Raw genomic sequence first — 17,913 nt, 5'->3', positions numbered from 1 at the left:
ATCCCCTGGGAACAACGAATCCACTTTGTTTTGCAGCTTCGCCGATTTAGGGCTTTCCATATAAATGGACTCATACCATATGTGGCTTTTATGTCTGGCTTCTTTCACTTCACATATGTTTTCAAGGTTCATCCATGTTGTACAGAATCTGTACTTATTTCCTTTTTCTGGCTGAGTAATATTCCACTGTATGTGTCTACATTTTATTCATACATTCATCAGTTGATGGATATTTGGGTTGTTCCCTTTTGGGCCATTATGCATAATTCTGCCACGAATGTTCACATACACGTGTCTCCGTGAACATGTCTCATTTCTCGAGTACACACCTAGGAGTAAGATTGCTGGGTAACTAGGGTAACTAAGCTTAACTTTTTGAGGAGTTATCAAACCATTTTTCTAAGTGGCTACACCATTTCACATTCCCAACAGCAATGTACGAGGCTTCCAATTTCTCCACATCCTCACCAAAACTTACTTTGTTTTGTTTAGAATTATAGCCATCCTAGTGGGTGTGAAGTGGTATCTCACTGTGGTTCTGATTTGCATTTTCCTAACAACCAATGATGTTGAGCATCTCCTCACGTGCTTATTGGCCATTTGTATTTCTTTGGAGAAATGTCTATTCAATCCTTTGCCCACTTTTTAAATTAGGTTTTTTATTTTTGAATTATTAAGAATTCTTTGCAACCTCATGGGGGATCCTACTTAAAGCCAACACAGAATAAAGGGCTGACAAAGGGCGAGATTGAGCCATGAAGACATATTTTGAATTCTTGTATTCACCCATGCATAAAGTCAGACTTTAGTATTAGGAATCTCTACATTCTTGGCGGTTAATCTGGCTAGAATAATGAGGGATGACCTTCCATGTCAGGTTCCTCAAGTAGAATGAGATTTTCCTCCCCCATTAGTTTTCCTGACCTCTCCCCAGGCCCTTCCTACGCTGTGGGCGCCGGGCAAGAGCTGAATGATGCCTGGCAGAATGAGAAGTGCCATCCTTAACCCCAGAGGGCCTCTGGCAGAGATTTCAGACCACAGATACCTTTGCACAACCACCATAATGCTTATAAATGCCACAACTTAAAAAATACAGCAACAAAGTAAAAAGTAACCAATCTACAAGGGCAGATAGATAAAGTATCTTCAAGTGCAAGGGTGGCTAGCTGTGAGCCTACAGAGCATACAGAATCCCTGCGTCCGGCCTGGGCCTGGGGGCCACCTTTGCGAGCTTTGTACATGTTAATGCTGCACCTTTCCCAGAATGCTTTCCTACCTATTATTGTCCCTCAGCTGCCAAGGAGGTTCCACTAACACAGCCTTAAAGATCTACTACTACTGGATGTTCAAATTAGATTGAGTCCAAAAGCAGGGGGCTCACCACGTGGGCTTGAACAGGTCAGGCTGAGGAGGAGAAGGCAGTTGTGAAGCTGATGCATGGCTGCTTCCTCTGTGTCGTTGGAACATGAACAAGGGACTAAATGTTTTTCTATGTGAAAACGAATGACACTGAAGTAGTTAGGCAGAAAAATACGTAAGCTCTTCGCCATCACAAGCGTCTGTATGCTACGAGCGCCAACAGAGACGTGTAGTCACAATACCACAGAGATACGTTACCTGTAACGAGAGAGCTCCAGGTGCTTCACAGAGGAAGAAACACAGCAAGAGGCAGAGAGAGGATCCGTAAGCTACATTTATTGAAACCTACAGGGCACTGGGCATATCAGACACAAAGGTTAGGATGGGGACAGATAAGAACTTACAAAATTAAATATACACTTTAATTTTACCACTAATTCTAACTACTAGTGAAGTATAAAATTTGTACAAGTTATACTTTATAACCAAATTATGATGCCTGTCAAAAAGGATAAGCTATACATAAAATACAATAAAAAATTTTTTAAATTGTGCTTAACATCATAGAATTACCCTAAAATGGGCTGATCAAATGCCTATACAGCATTCATTCTTATTACCCACATATGTTTCACATTAAAGATGGCTTGAAAAGTACACATACTTTGACCCCTCTGATGAGCAGTCCGTGGTCACAACTGTAGGTGCAGTTCCTCTGAGGAACAGCATTCACGGTCCACTTCTCCAAGTCCCTCACTCTCAGTACAGCTTCCTCTCAAGTTCTCTTCAGAATGGTTTATATCTCTTTTGTCTGATCATCTTCTTCAAGTTTCCTGATTTCATTTTTTAAACAATTAATAGTTTCTCGACTTGCTTTTAATCTCTCCTTAAGCTCTGCAATTTCAAAGCTTGTTTTTTTTTTCGCAGCTTCTAATTTTTCTCTGGTTTTCACTTCAAGTTCTGCAACTAAGGAAAACATGTACTTTTATTAAATTATTTCCTTTTTCTCACAAGTCTAAGATATGGCACCGAGTAATAAACACGGTATTTACTAGTCAGTGTTTCCATGATGAAGCATGGACAACTCAAGATCTACAACATTAAACACGGAAGGGAAGGACGTCTGAACTCCCAAGAGAGGATCTAAGATGTTGTCTACAATTAAGAATGAAATTCTGGCCACTAGTATTTTAAGATTTTAAGACATGACGTCCTTGTTTTTCTGCATATACACATTAATTTGGAAATACGGGGGCATACAATCCAAGAGACATCCAGCTAGTAAGAAGAGCTAACCAAATACAGTGTTCTTACATTTATTTACGGGTAAAACTTAGGTAATGAAAATCACGCTGACAAAACAAACCCTTTTTTCAAAAAAGACAGCACTAACCATCTGGGTTTGAATTCCACCTCTACCATCCAACAGCTGTGCCACGCTAAGTTAGTTATTATCCCTATGCTCACTTCCTCATTGCTGAAATAGAGATTATAAGAGCAAACACCTCATAACATTATTTGTTGAGAAGATTTTAAGTGAATTAATGCCTAGTTAGTATCTAGAACACTGGTCTGGTACATAAAAAGCCATATTAATTACTATTATGACAGAGGAACATTAAATGATATGTAAAACATTCTAGGGGGCTACATAAATTACTAAAGAAAATATCATTACTGCAAAAACGGACACATCTATTTAAATATTCCACTTGTTTTACAAAGAAAAACGCCTACTTTCATGCAACATTACCATCTGGTGGACACTTAAGGCAACTGCTGCTGATGACTATTAAAGCACAGTTGTACTTTTGCTAAAACAAGATGATCACTAACTGGAAGCAGCATGGTTTGGGAAAAAAAAACTGAAAACCCAACCTCTAATATCAGAGAGACCTGGGTGCAAATACACCTTTGGCCCCTTGTTAGCTGGATGCTGGTACCTCTAAGCCTCCCTTGGTCTCTTCTTTCTGTAGGACACAGTTAAAACTGTATTTCCCAGGGGATTTATGAGGATTAAGTCATGTATATGAAGCATCCAGACATTAAAAACATGCAGTAACGTTTCCTTATTCTTCTCGCTGCTGGTGATTTTCTTTTTGTGATACATTTCCTAACAGGTAAATTTTTATACTGCCAAAACAATCCATATTTTTATGTGTAATTTCTTTCATTGCTTTTTTTTAAAAATTATTTTTGAAAACAGGTACTACACACAGGACACAAAATTAGAAGGCTGAAAGTGTAGATAATGAAAAACGTCTCCTTCCGCCCCTGCCCCCCCACCCAGAATGAATCATTAGTAGGCTTCTTTGGTATCTTGCCAGAAATAATCTGTTCACAGACGAGCACACACCTAGGCATTACTTCTCCTCCTCACCCAATACAAGTGGTGTCACACCACACTCGTTGATCTGCACCTGGCCGTTCACTTCACTCTATCTGAAAGCTCCTCACATCCCAGACTCATGCTTTAACGGCTGCAGGGACCTCACTGAACAGACCCCCGTAATTCACTAGTGTGTCCCCTTGATGTCCGTTCAGAGTCTTTCCATTTCTTCTATTATGAACAGTGCTATGACGTGTGTGCTGCACACCATCATTTCAGTCTATCCATAGGGTAAATCCCGACATGTAGAATTGCTAGGTCGAGGGATCTAGGCCTTGTGACCCTGGACGAGCGCCTGGTGACTCAGGCTCTGCTGCTTCAGTCCCACGAGCAGTGGGTGCCCCTGCCATGTCAGCTTTTGAGCCTTAGTTAACCTGAGGCGAAAAATGCTATTTCAGAGTAGCTTTAATTCGCATTTCTATTCTTACTACTGGGGCTGACTGATCTTTTTATATGTTTAGGAAACATTTCTCTCTTCCTTTTTATGAAATGTCTGTTTTTCCTTTGCTCATTTTTCTGTTAGGTTATTGGCTTTTTTTTTTTTTTTTTTGGAGGAAGATTAGCCCTCAGCTAACTACCGCCAGTCCTCCTCTTTTTGCTGAGGAAGCCTGGCTCTGAGCTAACATCCGTGCCCATCTTCCTCTAGTTTATACGTGGGACGCCTACCACAGCATGGCTGCCAAGCACTGCCATGTCCGCACCCGGGATCCGAACCAGCGAACCCCGGGCCGCCGAGAAGCGGAACGTGCGAACTCAACCGCTGCGCCACCGGGCCGGCCCCTTATTGGCCTTTTTTAAATCGAGGTATAACTGACATATTAGTTTCAGGTGTACAACATAATGATTCAATGTTTGCATATCTTGCAAAATGATCACCACCATAAGTCTAGTCACATCTGTCACCATACATAGTTAAAAAATTTTTTTCTTATGCTGAGAAGATTTAAGATCTACTCTCTTATCAACCTTCAACTATATAATGCAGTATTATTAACTATAGTTGCCAAGCTGTACATTACATCCCCAGGACTCATTTATTTTATAACTGGAAGTTTGTCCTTTTGCCCCCCTTTCATGGATTTCACCTCCCCATCTGTTTTCTGTATCTGTGAGTTTGGTGGGTTTTTTTTAAGGAAGATTAGCCCTGAGCTAACATCTGCTGCCAATCCTCCTATTTTTTTGCTGAGGAAGAGTGGCCCTGAGCTAACATCTGCCACCAATCCTCCTCTTTTTGCTGAGGAAGACTGGCCCTGAGCTAACATCCGTGCCCATCTTCCTCTACTTTATATGTGAGACACCTACCACAGCATGGCTTGCCAAGCACTGCCATGTCCACACCCAGGATATGAACCAGCAAACCCCAGGCCAAAGTGGAACGTGTGCACTTAACCGCTGTGCCACAGGGCTGGCCCCATGGTGTTTTTTGTTTTTTAAGATTCTACATTATAAGTGAGATCATACAGTATGTCTTTTTCTGACTTACTTCACTTAGCATAATGCCCTCAAAGTTCATCCATGTTGTCACAAATGGCAAGATTTCCTTCTTTTTTTAGGGTGGAATATTTTATTGCGTGTGTATATATATATATATATACACACACATCACACTTTCTTTATCCATTCATCCATCAATGGACACTTAGGTTGTTTTTGTATCTCGGCTATTCTAAATAATGCTGCGATGAACATGGGGGTGCATATATCTTTTCGAATTAGTGTTTTCATTTTCTTTGGATAAATACCTAGAAGTGGAATTGCTGGATCACATGGTGGTTCTATTTTTAATTTTTTGAGGAGCCTCCATACTGTTTTCCATACTGGCTGCCCTAATTTACATTCCCACCAACACTGCACGACAGTTTCCTTTTCTCCACATCCTTGCCAACACTTGCGATTTCTTGTCTTTTTGAGAACAGCCATTCTAACAGGTGTGAGGGGATCTCTCATTGTGCTTTTGATGTGCATCTCCCTGACGATTAAGTGACGTTGAGCACCTTTTCATGTACCTGTTGACCATGTGTGTGTCTTCTTTGGGAAAATGTCTATTCAGATCTTTTGCCAGTTTTTTAATTGAACTGTTTGCTTTTTTCCCCTACTAGGCTATATGTGTTCTTTGTATATTTTGGATACCAACCCCTTATCAGATACATAATTTGCAGATATTTCTCCTTTTTGGTAGGCTGCCTTTTCATTTTGCTGATGGCTTCCTTTGCTGCACACAAGCTTTTCAGTTACTGGCCTTTCTTACTGATGTGCAGGAGCTCTGTATAAATTAAAGAAACCAGTCATTTGTGATTATGAGTACAATATTCATGGCTGTGTGTCTCTAGATTTTGTTTACAGTGCTTTTTACTATGCAGAAAGTTTTATTCCCTTGCTCTCTCTCTCTCCACATCAATTAAAAACATACACTGACTGACAGGCACTCTGTGAGATGCTGGGGCACAGAGGTAGGAGATACAAGAGAGGAAAACGCAGTACAGCGCCATGGGGTAGTCACAGGAGCTGAGAGAGCAGACTGGATCTGCACCGAGGGAAAGGGTGTGAGCGTATCCAGGAGAGCTTCCTGGTAGTGGCAAAATCTGAGTGAGTCTTAAAGAATGAGAAAGGAATCAGGTAGAGGAAGCTGACACAGGAGGGCCTGGGAACAGCAAGGAGTCCTAACGACTGCAGCAGGCGGTCTGAGATCGAGGTGGGAGACCTGATCTAACTCCTCTGTCAGAGGACAGCCTTCACTCTAGATGTAGATTCTTGTCTGATTTAGTCATTATACTTTATTTTTGACAAATCATAAGACTGCAAAGGGCATGATATATTTGGAAGAAGACCTAGGTTAATTAGCAGTGAGATCCTGAAGGAAAATATTTTAAAATTTCTTGTCGCTTGTTCCAGTTTTCTGCTTCCTATATATTAAATGCTTCCATAAAAAAGAAAAATTTCTGTTCTTAATTTCCAAATGAAGCCTCAATTTAGAGGAAACCTATCCAGGATCACTCACTGCTTAGGAGCACAGACTGAGGCTTCCACCCACACAGCACGGCTGGATGGCTACGAGCACAGGCTCTGGGTTTGCATCCCAGCTCTGCTGGGTGATCTGGGCAAGTTATCAAACCTCTCTCTGCCCCAGGGTGGTTACTCGCACACTGGGGCTAACAGCAGCACCTTCCTCCGAGGGTTGTTAGGGGCGCCCAAAAAGGGAAGAAACCTGAGTACACAGTAAGTTCTCATTAGTCTTCACTATCATTTAATTATTCCTTGTGGAAGCCATTATTACTATTAAAAGCTAGATCATTAGTGCTTAAGTAAACTTCCAGTTTACTACTATAAACAGCTTTAAAAACTTTTAATATGCTTCATAATGAGCAACTTCTATCTGAATATTACTCTACCTAAAAATATTACTAAGTTTTTAGAGTCTAAGTTCTAAGGACTGCCTGGGATCAAGTCCTGGCTCCAACACTAACTAGCTGTGTTAGCTTGGGCAAGTTTCTTGACCTCCCTGTGCCTCAGTTTCCTTTTCTACATGGGTTACCTAATCAAGTTATTCTAGATCTAAATGAGTTTACAGAGGTACAGATTTCGAAGAGTACAAACAGTAAGCACTCCATAAATCTAAGTGATATTTTATTATTACCCAAATATTGAGTATAAGACCTTCAAGTTGGTAAAAGTGTACATATCTCCTCTAGGCCTTTGATTAATATCCTCAAATTGCTCTTTAAAAGGCTAAAGCAATTTATACTCAAACAATTCATGAAAATGCAGGGTTCACCACACCCTTAAAAGGTACAACTAGTAAAGGTTCCTTTTGTTAATTTGACACAAATACAACCACCCATAATTGTTTGGTTTGCATTTTTTCAATTCGTAGAAGGGCCAAATATTTTCCTATTTTATTTACCAGTCATTTCCTCTTTCATCTGTCGATGTCTTTTGTCCATTTATCAATTGAAGTTTAAATTTTTTTTTTATTTATCTATTTTAGAGTTTTTAAGGTATTAGTCCTCTGTCATATTTTCAACAAATTTATTTTTCTTCTTTGCCCTTCTGAAACGCATAAGTTAAACATTTTTTACAAAATCGAGTTTGTCTTTCTTATAAAGTGATTTCTTCTAATATCTCAAACTTAGAAAGTCTTCCCTAGCCAGGACAGTCCTTCCTCTAATACTGTAAACACGCTGAATAACTTTAAAAAAACATTGAACTATCTTTAATTAAACTGGAATTTATTTTGGTAAATCCTATGAAACAATGATCTAAATTAAGTTTTCCTCCCAAAAGCTTATCAATTGTGCCAATAACATTTAAGGAATTATCTTTTTCTTCCTTATTGATTTGATACTGTTAAGAAAATAAACTGAAGATAACACAAAACATGTAATTTACTGATAAAAACTTCCCAAGGTTATACAGCTTCTTACATAAGCTTTAACACATCCAAGTAAATGTATAGAAGTGCCTTTCTATAAAACATATTATTTGTACCTACTTATTATATAAAAATGAATTAACGATACTAGTTTTGTTGAAAACACAAAAATGTGGGCACTTGAATTTTGAAAGACAAGTTTCCTCTATGAATTGGGCGTATTTCATGGTACAGGATAAAGATCTATAATGGAGAGGAAATGACTAACAACAAATTAAAATAGTATATTAGTAGTGCTTTTACCTTTTCAAAGTGATCATACACACGTTTGTTTTATGTTCATAACAAAGTAGGCCAGGTAAATATTTCTGCAGATGTAGAAAGCGAAGCACCACGGTTTTAAATGAGTGTGATTTTACATTTTAAATGACTACCAAGTGGCGAAAGCATCATTTGTATTCCACTGTTTTAACTCCCCATGATGAGTTTCATGAAAATATAAACACAACCCTGCTAGAGCCACTGATGGGGAAACAGCACCTCCTCTCCCCTAGTCTCACCCCTCCTCCCCCTTCTTCTACTGCTCACTTCTTTCAGCCGACAAATATACTGGTTCATTTCCCCTGGAAAACACTACCCTCTTGACCCCAGATCCCGCTTCTGCTACTTGAAGGATCACCGCTTCCCTTACAGCCCAGCTCTACGACAGGGTTGTCCACAGCGCTATCTCCAATTCCCCTCACCTCCTTCTCTTCTGACCCACTTCAACCATCTCCTGTCCTTACTGTTCTCCTTCAACTGTTCCTGCTCAGGTCCTCAAGGACCTCCCCCTTGCTATACTCCATTTCTTGGCTCTATCAACAGTATTGCACACAGCTAATGACTATTTCTGGATACACTTTCTTCACCTGGCTTTAGGACAACCTAGAACAATGCCTGGCATAGAACTGGTGCTCAATATACACTGTAAGCAAATGAATGAAAGATCAAAGGAAGAACTGAACGAATGATGGCAAACAGGTTTCGTTTTGAGTGCCAACTGCAAATGACTGGCAGTAGCTGCATGGAGTGATGGAGGGGGTGGATGCTGAGGGAAGACATACCATGACTGATTACCAACTGGTATTCACCATCCCAGCATTAATCTGAAACTATGTAGAATGACACAGGTTTTTAAAAAAGGAGATAAACTAGTTCACAGTAAACAAAAGTTTAATTATATTCTCAAGGTTCTTCACACAGATTTTGTTAGTAAAAACTAGTAAACAGAAAATAACTGAGTGACAGGTTAAGCAAGATTAACAAAAAGTTATGCTTAAATGTACCTAGGGAAAAAAAGACAGAAAATATTTCAGAGAATGTGAGAGGCTGCCTTTTACCATTTAAAAGTAGGCTGCTCTGGGAGCAATTTAAAATATCCCTCTTATATGTTCTATGGTAATACATATTTGGTTGTTTAAGTCCCAAAAAATTGACATATCTACACATATAAATATAAAACATAAGAAAAAATTTAATAATCACTAATCACACAATCCTTTCACCATTACAGAATACATTATTTTTCAGGATTAATTAGGAATTCTTGATACTCACATTCTGTTTCATGCTTATATGCTCCTAATGTTAGCTGACGAGATGTTGTTAATAATTGTTGCATCATTGCTGTTGGGTCTTGAAATATCTAATGGGATAGAATGGAAAAAAGCCCAATAACGTTGAAGTTATACAACTTAAAATGCTTTTAAAACTCACTCACTATAAAATCTTCTTACCATTTCATCATAGAACTCTGAAACCACTGTCTTTTTTCCCAGCATTGCATTGGTGTCTGACTGAAACAGCTTTAATAAATGGTACAGGGTTACCTATGAAACAAAAACAGACGTCACATCTGTGAATGGTTTTCATCATCACTGTGAGACACTGTCATTTCTGTAAGTGACTTAGAGGCTGGAAGTAGCAAACACATCAAATTCAGGAGCTTGTCTCAACTACCACTTACTGTGACAAATTGCTCAAACTCTCTGTACTGTCATTTCCCCATTAGGTATCACAGCATCCACCTACATCTGCTTAACAGGAATGCTCTGAAGAGCGTAAGTTAGGGTCTGCTATAGCATCTCCAGAGATTGACTATGCATAACAGTAACACAAGAGAGAGCTATGGAAATTAAATCACTAAGGCATGAGTTCTTTTACTTACACAAGTGAAATTTGAATAACTGTGACAGTTATTCTGTGAAGATTAAAGTTTACAAATTTACTCTGGGGAAAAAAAGATCTCTGATACTTCAAAAGGAATGACCAATACTAAAATGCTCAGTGAAAGCAGATAGTTTCTGTGCTGATCTTTAAGGTTATCACATAAGCAATAAAAAGTTAGTGATAATTCACTTTGGCAAGAGCAACATGTCTTCAAAATACTCAAAGACAGGTGCAGTCAGACATCAAAGAAAAAGCTTTGAGGCACAATGTGTGATTACTCGAGCAAAATAAAACCTAGCTGGCAAACGTCAGAGTTTACAGTGAAGCTGCAGAAAACAATTCAGAGGCCTCAGAGAATTTTCCAAAAAGTTAGCTAAAATCATTATACGGAGCATGCATCATATGCCATCGTTTAATTAAACCTTCATATGACCTATTTTCTGTAAGAGCCAACTACTGAACAAGTATAATGGTTTCACCACACCAGAAGAACATCATAACACCTTTTAGGGAATAAAATTGAAGCCTATGTAGGTCCACACGGAAACCTACTCAATGAGTCAATCAGAGTAGCGCAAATGACCACACTGCCTCTCTTCCAAGAGAGGACGTGCAGAGCTGTCTCTTAGTGAGGTTACACAACACAGTCATTTCTTTCACAGGTGTATTTTCCAGCTGAGGGCGAGGCAGGGAACAGAGGAGGTAACAGACAGGTAAGGCAGCACATTCTCAAAATAAAAATGAACCCAAAGCAATCTTACAAAGCTAAAAAGAGCTTCTGCTCTAGTAACATTACCGACTTATCCCCCCACAACATCTGCTGAATCCTGTGCCCTATTCTCCCCAATAGATTATTCTCATTAAGGATAAGAGCAGGGGGGCCAGCCTGGTGGCACAGCAGTTAACTTCACCTGCTCTGCTTCGGTGGCCTGGGGTTCACCAGTTTGGATCCTGGGCACAGACCTAAGCATTGGTCATCAGGGCATGCTGTGGTAGGTGTCCCACATAGAAAACGGAGGAAGATGGGCACAGATGTTAGCTCAGGGCCAATCTTCCTCAAAAAAAAGAATAAGAGCAGGGTCTCATCTTTGTATCCTAACCCTTGAACAGTGTCTTGCAAATAATCGATATTTAATAATTTCTTGCCAAATAGAATATAATGTCTGTGAGAGTATTCCAGAAGGACAAGAATGGTAGGAGATCTGGAAACCTTACCACATGGAAAATGTGTAAATGAGCTATGGATGTTTCTTCAGGAGAAAAGAAAACTAATGTAGGAACAGTTACCAGTAAAAAGTTCAAGGAAGCCTAGCATAAAGTAGGGCTTTCTTAAAACAAGAACTACCTCACACCTGAAGAGGATGACACAAGTCAATGTTCTCCACACTGGAGACAGGCAAGCCCAAACTGGCTTCTCACTGGAGAGCCTTCGGAAAGGAATTCCTACGTGGGAAGAGCATCCCCGGGCACCGAGATCACCTGGGTGCCCGCCCCTCCACACCCACTGAGTCAGGCGCAGTCGGGGGCAGTTTGAATTTTTAAAAAAACACCTCAGGCGTTTCTGGTGCAGCCATTTAGGAACTAATTCTCTGAATCACTGGCCCAGGTGATGTTCAACTCCTGTAAAAGCACACACACAGTTTTAAAAACACAATCTGATAATTAAAGTGCAAATATTTGGTGCTGAGGGAACTAAGGGAACGGGCTGAGTCTAACAACGAAAACTAACCATGATGAACGTTAAGGGCCTGAAGCCGGAGTCACGCCCCAGTCACACAGACGTGGGAGAGCCACACTGAGTTGTGACCCCATGTGTTCAAAAATAAAAAAGGCTTAGTGGTTTTAGTCAAAAGAAAGAGTAACGGAGAGAGTTTGAGGCATGAATGCAGTACTTGGGTTCAAAAACTAGCTCTGCCACAACTGTTTCTGAGCAGCGCTTGATCCCTGAACTTTAGGATCCTCATCTCTAAAACGACACCACCAACCTCACAAAGCTGCTGAGGGATCAAAGTGCAAGGTTTGAGGGAGTTTTCACACAATCAAGCCACAGAGTAGGATATTAAGTGGAGCTGCTAGTACTCATGGCAGCTTGAAAAAGCAAGAAGCCTGTTTCTAAGGCTTCTAACTAAAAAAAACTGAATACCCCTATTTCAGACAGCCTATGACTCAACCTGTTTGTCACTAATAACCAAATGATACTAACGAATTTTAAGCTTTTTTGCTCTAGTAATCATATGCTTTCCAAGGTTTCTTTCCAACAAATGTTCACATTATACCCCTTCTTTCTATACTTGAAAAATAAAAGAGTTCTGAAAGGCAGTTCACTTAAAAATGGAAAACTTTAACTCACAGCAAGAGGCCCCAGGCCCCAGCGTACATCCAGGACGTCTCACGAAAACGTCAGCACACAGCGAGCGACTCAGTAAGTATGGCTACAGTTTCACAATTACTAACAAACCCACTTCATAGGTGCAAAAATTAACATTACTCACAGGTCTTTCATTAGGATCAATGAAAAATATTTTGATGATTATTTCGAATTCACCCCATCCTGTTTCAGTAATTTCATATGGAGGCTTAGTAACAACTGAAGAGAGAGAGAAAAACAACTATAAGTTGTAAATTACTGATTCAGTTCCCTGTTGAAAATTTGTATGTTATGAATCAAAAAACTGTACTGTACCTCTTAAAGGATTACCATAGCTTTCATGTAATTTAAATTGGATTTTCTTCACATATGCTGACATATCCTAGAATACAGAGGTTTAATTAGTTCTGCCATCCACATACAAAAAGTATATGTGAGCATATGTACCTAATTAAATACACTTTCCCTCAAATTTTATGGAATACACTTTTCTAAAAAACATGAATTATACGTGGGAGGTTTGTTTCTTACTTTAAACAAAGGAGGCCCATGAATTCTTTCATAATTCATATATAGGAATATATGTCCCTGATGTGTTTTGCAAATCCTGTTTTTATACATCTCTAAACACAATACTCTAAATCAATTTTGATTTTTCCATAAAAACAATATTACCCTTTCAATATTTTTATAGAAATAACCATAGAAACCAAAGCAAATCTAAGACCTAATCAACTTCAAAGAACAAACTCTGATAAAGCTAAGGACAACTAAACTAAGCAAGCCCAAGCTGTTGGATATAAAGCTGCTCCTTTCCTTAAACTCTGTTGAAGCACAGGCGCACGTGCATCGGTTCTGGCACATAGAGAGCCTCTTTTGGTAAAGGCGGCCCTTAAAAAATAACTCATTATAGAAAAAGAGGAAAATGCAAAACAGTAAGTCATACTCAATAGTAATGTTTATTAATCTTTTTATTTGCTTTCAGGAATTTTTATGTGCTTATTATCTAAATATATACCTATATTTTAAAAATTGGGACCATCCTGTAGTGATATATTATTATCTGCTTTCATAACTGAACAGTATACTGCCAACGCTTTTCCTGAGGCAGATCTTCATAAGCATTTTTGAAGACTCTTTTGGGATACTTTCACTCTTTTTTTCCTGCAAATATGAGTGACTAGCAATATTGGGGAGCAGATGCTATAATGGTCAACAACGGGGTCTTGCCCTCTGGATCTCAGTGTGGAGGAGGCAGTCGAGAAGACCAGCATTTCTATGTAATCTGTTACGAGGGCGTTAGGTACAAGTCCATAGGAGGGCTGCCTGACAGTCTTGGGTGAGCAAGACAGTATTTCTAAAGAAAATGACACAAACTGAGAACTAAGGGAACAGCAGGAATGGAGTGGGTGGGGAGGAATGAGTGAAGAGGTTTAAGAGTAATTAGGTGTTGGAAAGACGCAGGGCCTAGAAAATGATGGGATGAACCCAGACAAGGGAGCGGGCTGCAGACAGGGCAGGGGAAGTGTGCAGCAGGGCTGCTCAACACGAGAGCTCAAGTTGACTGAGAGGCAAGAGGGAGCCACTGAGGGCTTTTTCCTTTTAGTGACAGCTTGAGACATAATTCACCTACCACACAACCTACCCATCGGAAGTGAACCACTCAATGGTTTTCAGTATATTCAAAGCGTTGTACAACCATCACCACAATCAATTTTAGAACATTTTTACCAGACAAAAAGAACCCCCATACTCATTAGCACTTACTCCCAAATCCCTCTTCCTCCCACCCACTGGCAACCACTAATCTCTTTCCTATGTCTATGGATTTGCCTATTCTGGACATTCTATAAAAATGGAAGGGCTGGCCCTGTGGCCTAGTGGTTAAGTTTGGCATGCTCCACTTTGGCAGTCAGGTTTGGTGTCCAGGCGCAGACCTACACCACTCCTCGGTGGCCATGCTGTGGCAGTGACCCACACATGAAACAGAGGAAGATTGGCACAGATGTTAGTAAAGGGCTAATTTTCCTCAGCAAAAAGAGAAAGATTGACAACAGATGTTAGCTCAGGGCAAATCTTCCTCAAAAAAAAAAAAACCACAATGGAATAACACAGTATGTGGCCTTTTGTGTCTGGCTTCTTTCACTTAGCATGTTTCCAAGTTTCATCTATGTGGTAGTAGAATGTATCAGTACTTTATTTCTTTTATTGCCTAATAACATTCCATTGTATGGATACACCACATTTTATTTATCCACTCATTAGTTGACAGATATTTAAGTTGTTTTCCCCTTTTTGGCTATTATGAATAATGCCACTATGAGCAATCATATACAAGTTTTTGGGTGGTCTTTGAAGGATTTAAAATATAATGTGTATTCATTCAATAAACATCTGTTGAATACCTACTATGTGCTGGCTGTGTTCCAGGCACTGGAGCTTCAGCCCTAAAATACAATTACCAGCAGGCAGAGGACACAGCAGAGTTCTCTCTCACACCCCCTAGTGGTCTTATCACCCATGATCACTTACAAAGCACGAGCTGCTATTCCTACAACACCTGATTAGAATCCCATGCTAGTTTAAGAAATGGTGTTGGGATGAGAACCGAGCCTACAGCATAGTTTTTGTCACTGTAACTTAATTTTAATTAGAAAACATTTCTGGAAAATTGATTTCTATTAAGAATTATATGAAGATGACAGCCCTTACTTTATTATTTCAATTTTTTGGTAACATTTCTACAATGGGCCAATTTTATAATGGGAAAGTTACTATAAAAAAAAATCGCATGGGGCCAGCTGGTGGCATAGTGGTTAAATTTGCGTGCTCCCATTTCGGTGGCCCAGGGTTTGCAGGTTGGGATCCTGGGGGCGGACCTAGCACTGCTCCTCAAGCCATGCTTTGGCAGGGTCCCACACAAAATAGAGGAAGATGGGCACGGATGTTAGCTCAGCGACGATCTTCCTCACACACACACACACACACAAATCACAACTTATTTTCAAGCAAAACAAACTGGAGCTTCAAAAGAAGTTATAGAAAAATCAAGCACCTACCTCGTTTCTGTAGGGCTTTACATACACTGTCCACTGATGGGTGTGCCCGTCTTCTTCTCTTTTCTTTCCAAAATACCGAGCAACATTACCATAAACTATTGGTTTAACAATAGTAACCCCCTAAAAGAAAAATAATTTAAATACCAGTTAATACTGTATCATTACCCAAATAAATAGAATGAGAGTTCTGAAAGCTTGTTTTATGTAACAGCAGACTGTCTAATAACCTAGAGTTTGGTTCTCTTGCGGGCAAGAGCCATGAGCGCCAGCGAGGAGGCGGCGGCCCCGGCCGTCAGCCGCACGGACGCACGCACACCGTTCCTCGGGGGAGCACCAGAAGCCTGCAGACTCAACCCGCTCCATCACCGTGCACGGAGGCTCACACGCTCCCGGAGCCCCAGCCGTCAGCCGCACGGACGCACGCACACCGTTCCTGGGGGGAGCACCAGAAGCCTGCAGACTCAACCCGCTCCATCACCGTGCACGGAGGCTCACACGCTCCCGGAGCCCCAGCCGTCAGCCGCACGGACGCACGCACACCGTTCCTGGGGGGAGCACCAGAAGCCTGCAGACTCAACCCGCTCCATCACCGTGCACGGAGGCTCACTCGTTCCCGGGGCCCGGCACGACTACAGGGAGGGCGCATCCCGCAGCCTCTCCCAACCTCTCGTTTCAGCCCGTTGGTAAGTCCCCCGCCAGCCCAGAACCCCCCGAAGCCTGGGCAATGGACGTGGGGACGAGGCTCCGGGACCACGAGCTCGCCGGCCTCTGCCCTCCCTTCCGTCCAGCAGCCCTCGGGGCTCCGGCGCACGCCCACTGCGCGTGGGACAGAAACACGCTGCGCACGACGGCCGCGTGCACGGTGTGATGACAACTACGCAAACACGACGGGACGCGAATGCGACCAGAAAACACCCCGCGGACCCACGACATCGGTGCAAACGCGGGCGACTCCTTTTCAGAGCGAAGCCTCCTGCGACCGGTGAAACCGCGGAGGGGCGAAGGCGGCCGCTCCCGCCGTCAGGACGCCCGTGCGGGACGCGGCGACGCGGGGGCAGAGGGACGCGGCCCGAGCGTGCCCCGCCCGCAGTCGCGCCGGGCTCCGCGCACCTGCGCTCGGGCGGGTCTTCCGGACGCGCCCGCCCCGGGTCCCGGTCGCCTGAGGCCGCGGGGACGCCGCCGTGGAGGGGACGGCACGAGGAGGGCCTGCTCTCGCCGAGGGACCTCCGGCCCGGGTCGCCCCCCGGCGTCCCCGCACTGGTGCCCGGGGCCGAGGGGACGGCGCGGGGGACACGCGGGCGGGCACCGACCTTCACTCTCCCGCCGGAGTCAGGCCCAAATTCGGCCATTCTCTTGAACATATTGTCCCCCGGAAGAAGCCGCCGCCGCCAGGGAAAGAGCCGGGCCGGCGGAGCCGCCGCCCTCAGACCCCGCTCCTCCGCGGGCCCAGGCGCCGGCGTGCGGCGGCGGACGAGCGGGAAGCGCGCAGCAGCGTCCCGGCAGTCGGCCCGCGCCCGGAAGTCGGCCGCGCGGAGGGCGGGGCGGAGGTGGGCGGGGCCGAGCGCTGCGCAGGCGCAGAGAGCGCTGGCATGCCGCGCACGCGCACGCTGGCTCGCGGCGGGCTGGCGAAGCGTATTGCCGGGTCGGGGGGCAACGCCGGCCGGGCCTCTTGGCTGTCTGCTGTGGGAGTCGGGACGTCGTCGCCGCTTGGCGCGCCGAGTCTGAAGTCAAGGTGATGAAACCTCCGCGCCCGGCAGGACGTGGCTGGCCCCGCGCGGGCCTCCGGAGAGGCCGAGCCCCCGACCCGGGCGCCCTCAGGCCGTCGGGCCGCTGCCGGCCCCAGCGCCGCGGAGGGGCTCCTGCGAGGGCGGTGGGGTCGGGTGGGCGTCCCGGGCGGGCCATGGGATGGACCCCTTCAAAATGCAGGAGGGAAGTGAGTCCCCCCTTATCCTCCACACGAGCCGACGTTCACCCGAGTGCGAGCAGAGTAGAGCCCGCGTCAGACGGGTTGGTCCCCAGAACAGTGCCTCTCCTGCGCCCTTGCTCAGGAAGATGGGGCAGGTGTGGTCCGCCAAAATGAGGGAATAAACCAGGAAGGGGGAAGCTGTGAAATCCAGGAAACCCGTAAATATCAAATATGGAGGGAAGAGAAGAGAATCCC

The 17,913-nt window shown here is 43.1% G+C and overlaps 1 protein-coding gene across 2 annotated transcripts; it reads right to left on the bottom strand.

Moving 5' to 3' along the window:
* Positions 1–1,675: 1,675 nt before the first annotated feature.
* Positions 1,676–17,322, bottom strand: YEATS4 (YEATS domain containing 4). Of its 2 annotated transcripts, none has more exons than XM_014858586.3 (7): positions 17,063–17,322; positions 15,753–15,872; positions 13,009–13,075; positions 12,818–12,912; positions 9,893–9,985; positions 9,714–9,801; positions 1,676–2,325 (listed from the first exon to the last, which is right to left on the bottom strand). In XM_014858586.3, the coding sequence occupies exons 1-7, from the start codon at positions 17,111–17,113 to the stop codon at positions 2,156–2,158; spliced, it is 684 nt and encodes a 227-aa protein (XP_014714072.2). In that variant the 5' UTR covers positions 17,114–17,322; the 3' UTR covers positions 1,676–2,155. The 2 variants fall into 2 exon arrangements, with proteins under 2 accessions (XP_014714072.2, XP_044611893.1); XM_044755958.2 differs by lacking the exon at positions 1,676–2,325 and adding an exon at positions 9,295–9,442 and having other exon boundaries at positions 17,063–17,303.
* Between the last annotated feature and the right edge of the window lie 591 nt (positions 17,323–17,913).

This window comes from Equus asinus, chromosome 22, assembly GCF_041296235.1.
Source record: "Equus asinus isolate D_3611 breed Donkey chromosome 22, EquAss-T2T_v2, whole genome shotgun sequence".
Taxonomy (NCBI): Eukaryota; Metazoa; Chordata; class Mammalia; order Perissodactyla; family Equidae; genus Equus; species Equus asinus.
The sequence above is the reverse complement of the archived record's forward strand: the minus strand, read 5'-3'. Positions and strand labels throughout refer to the sequence as shown.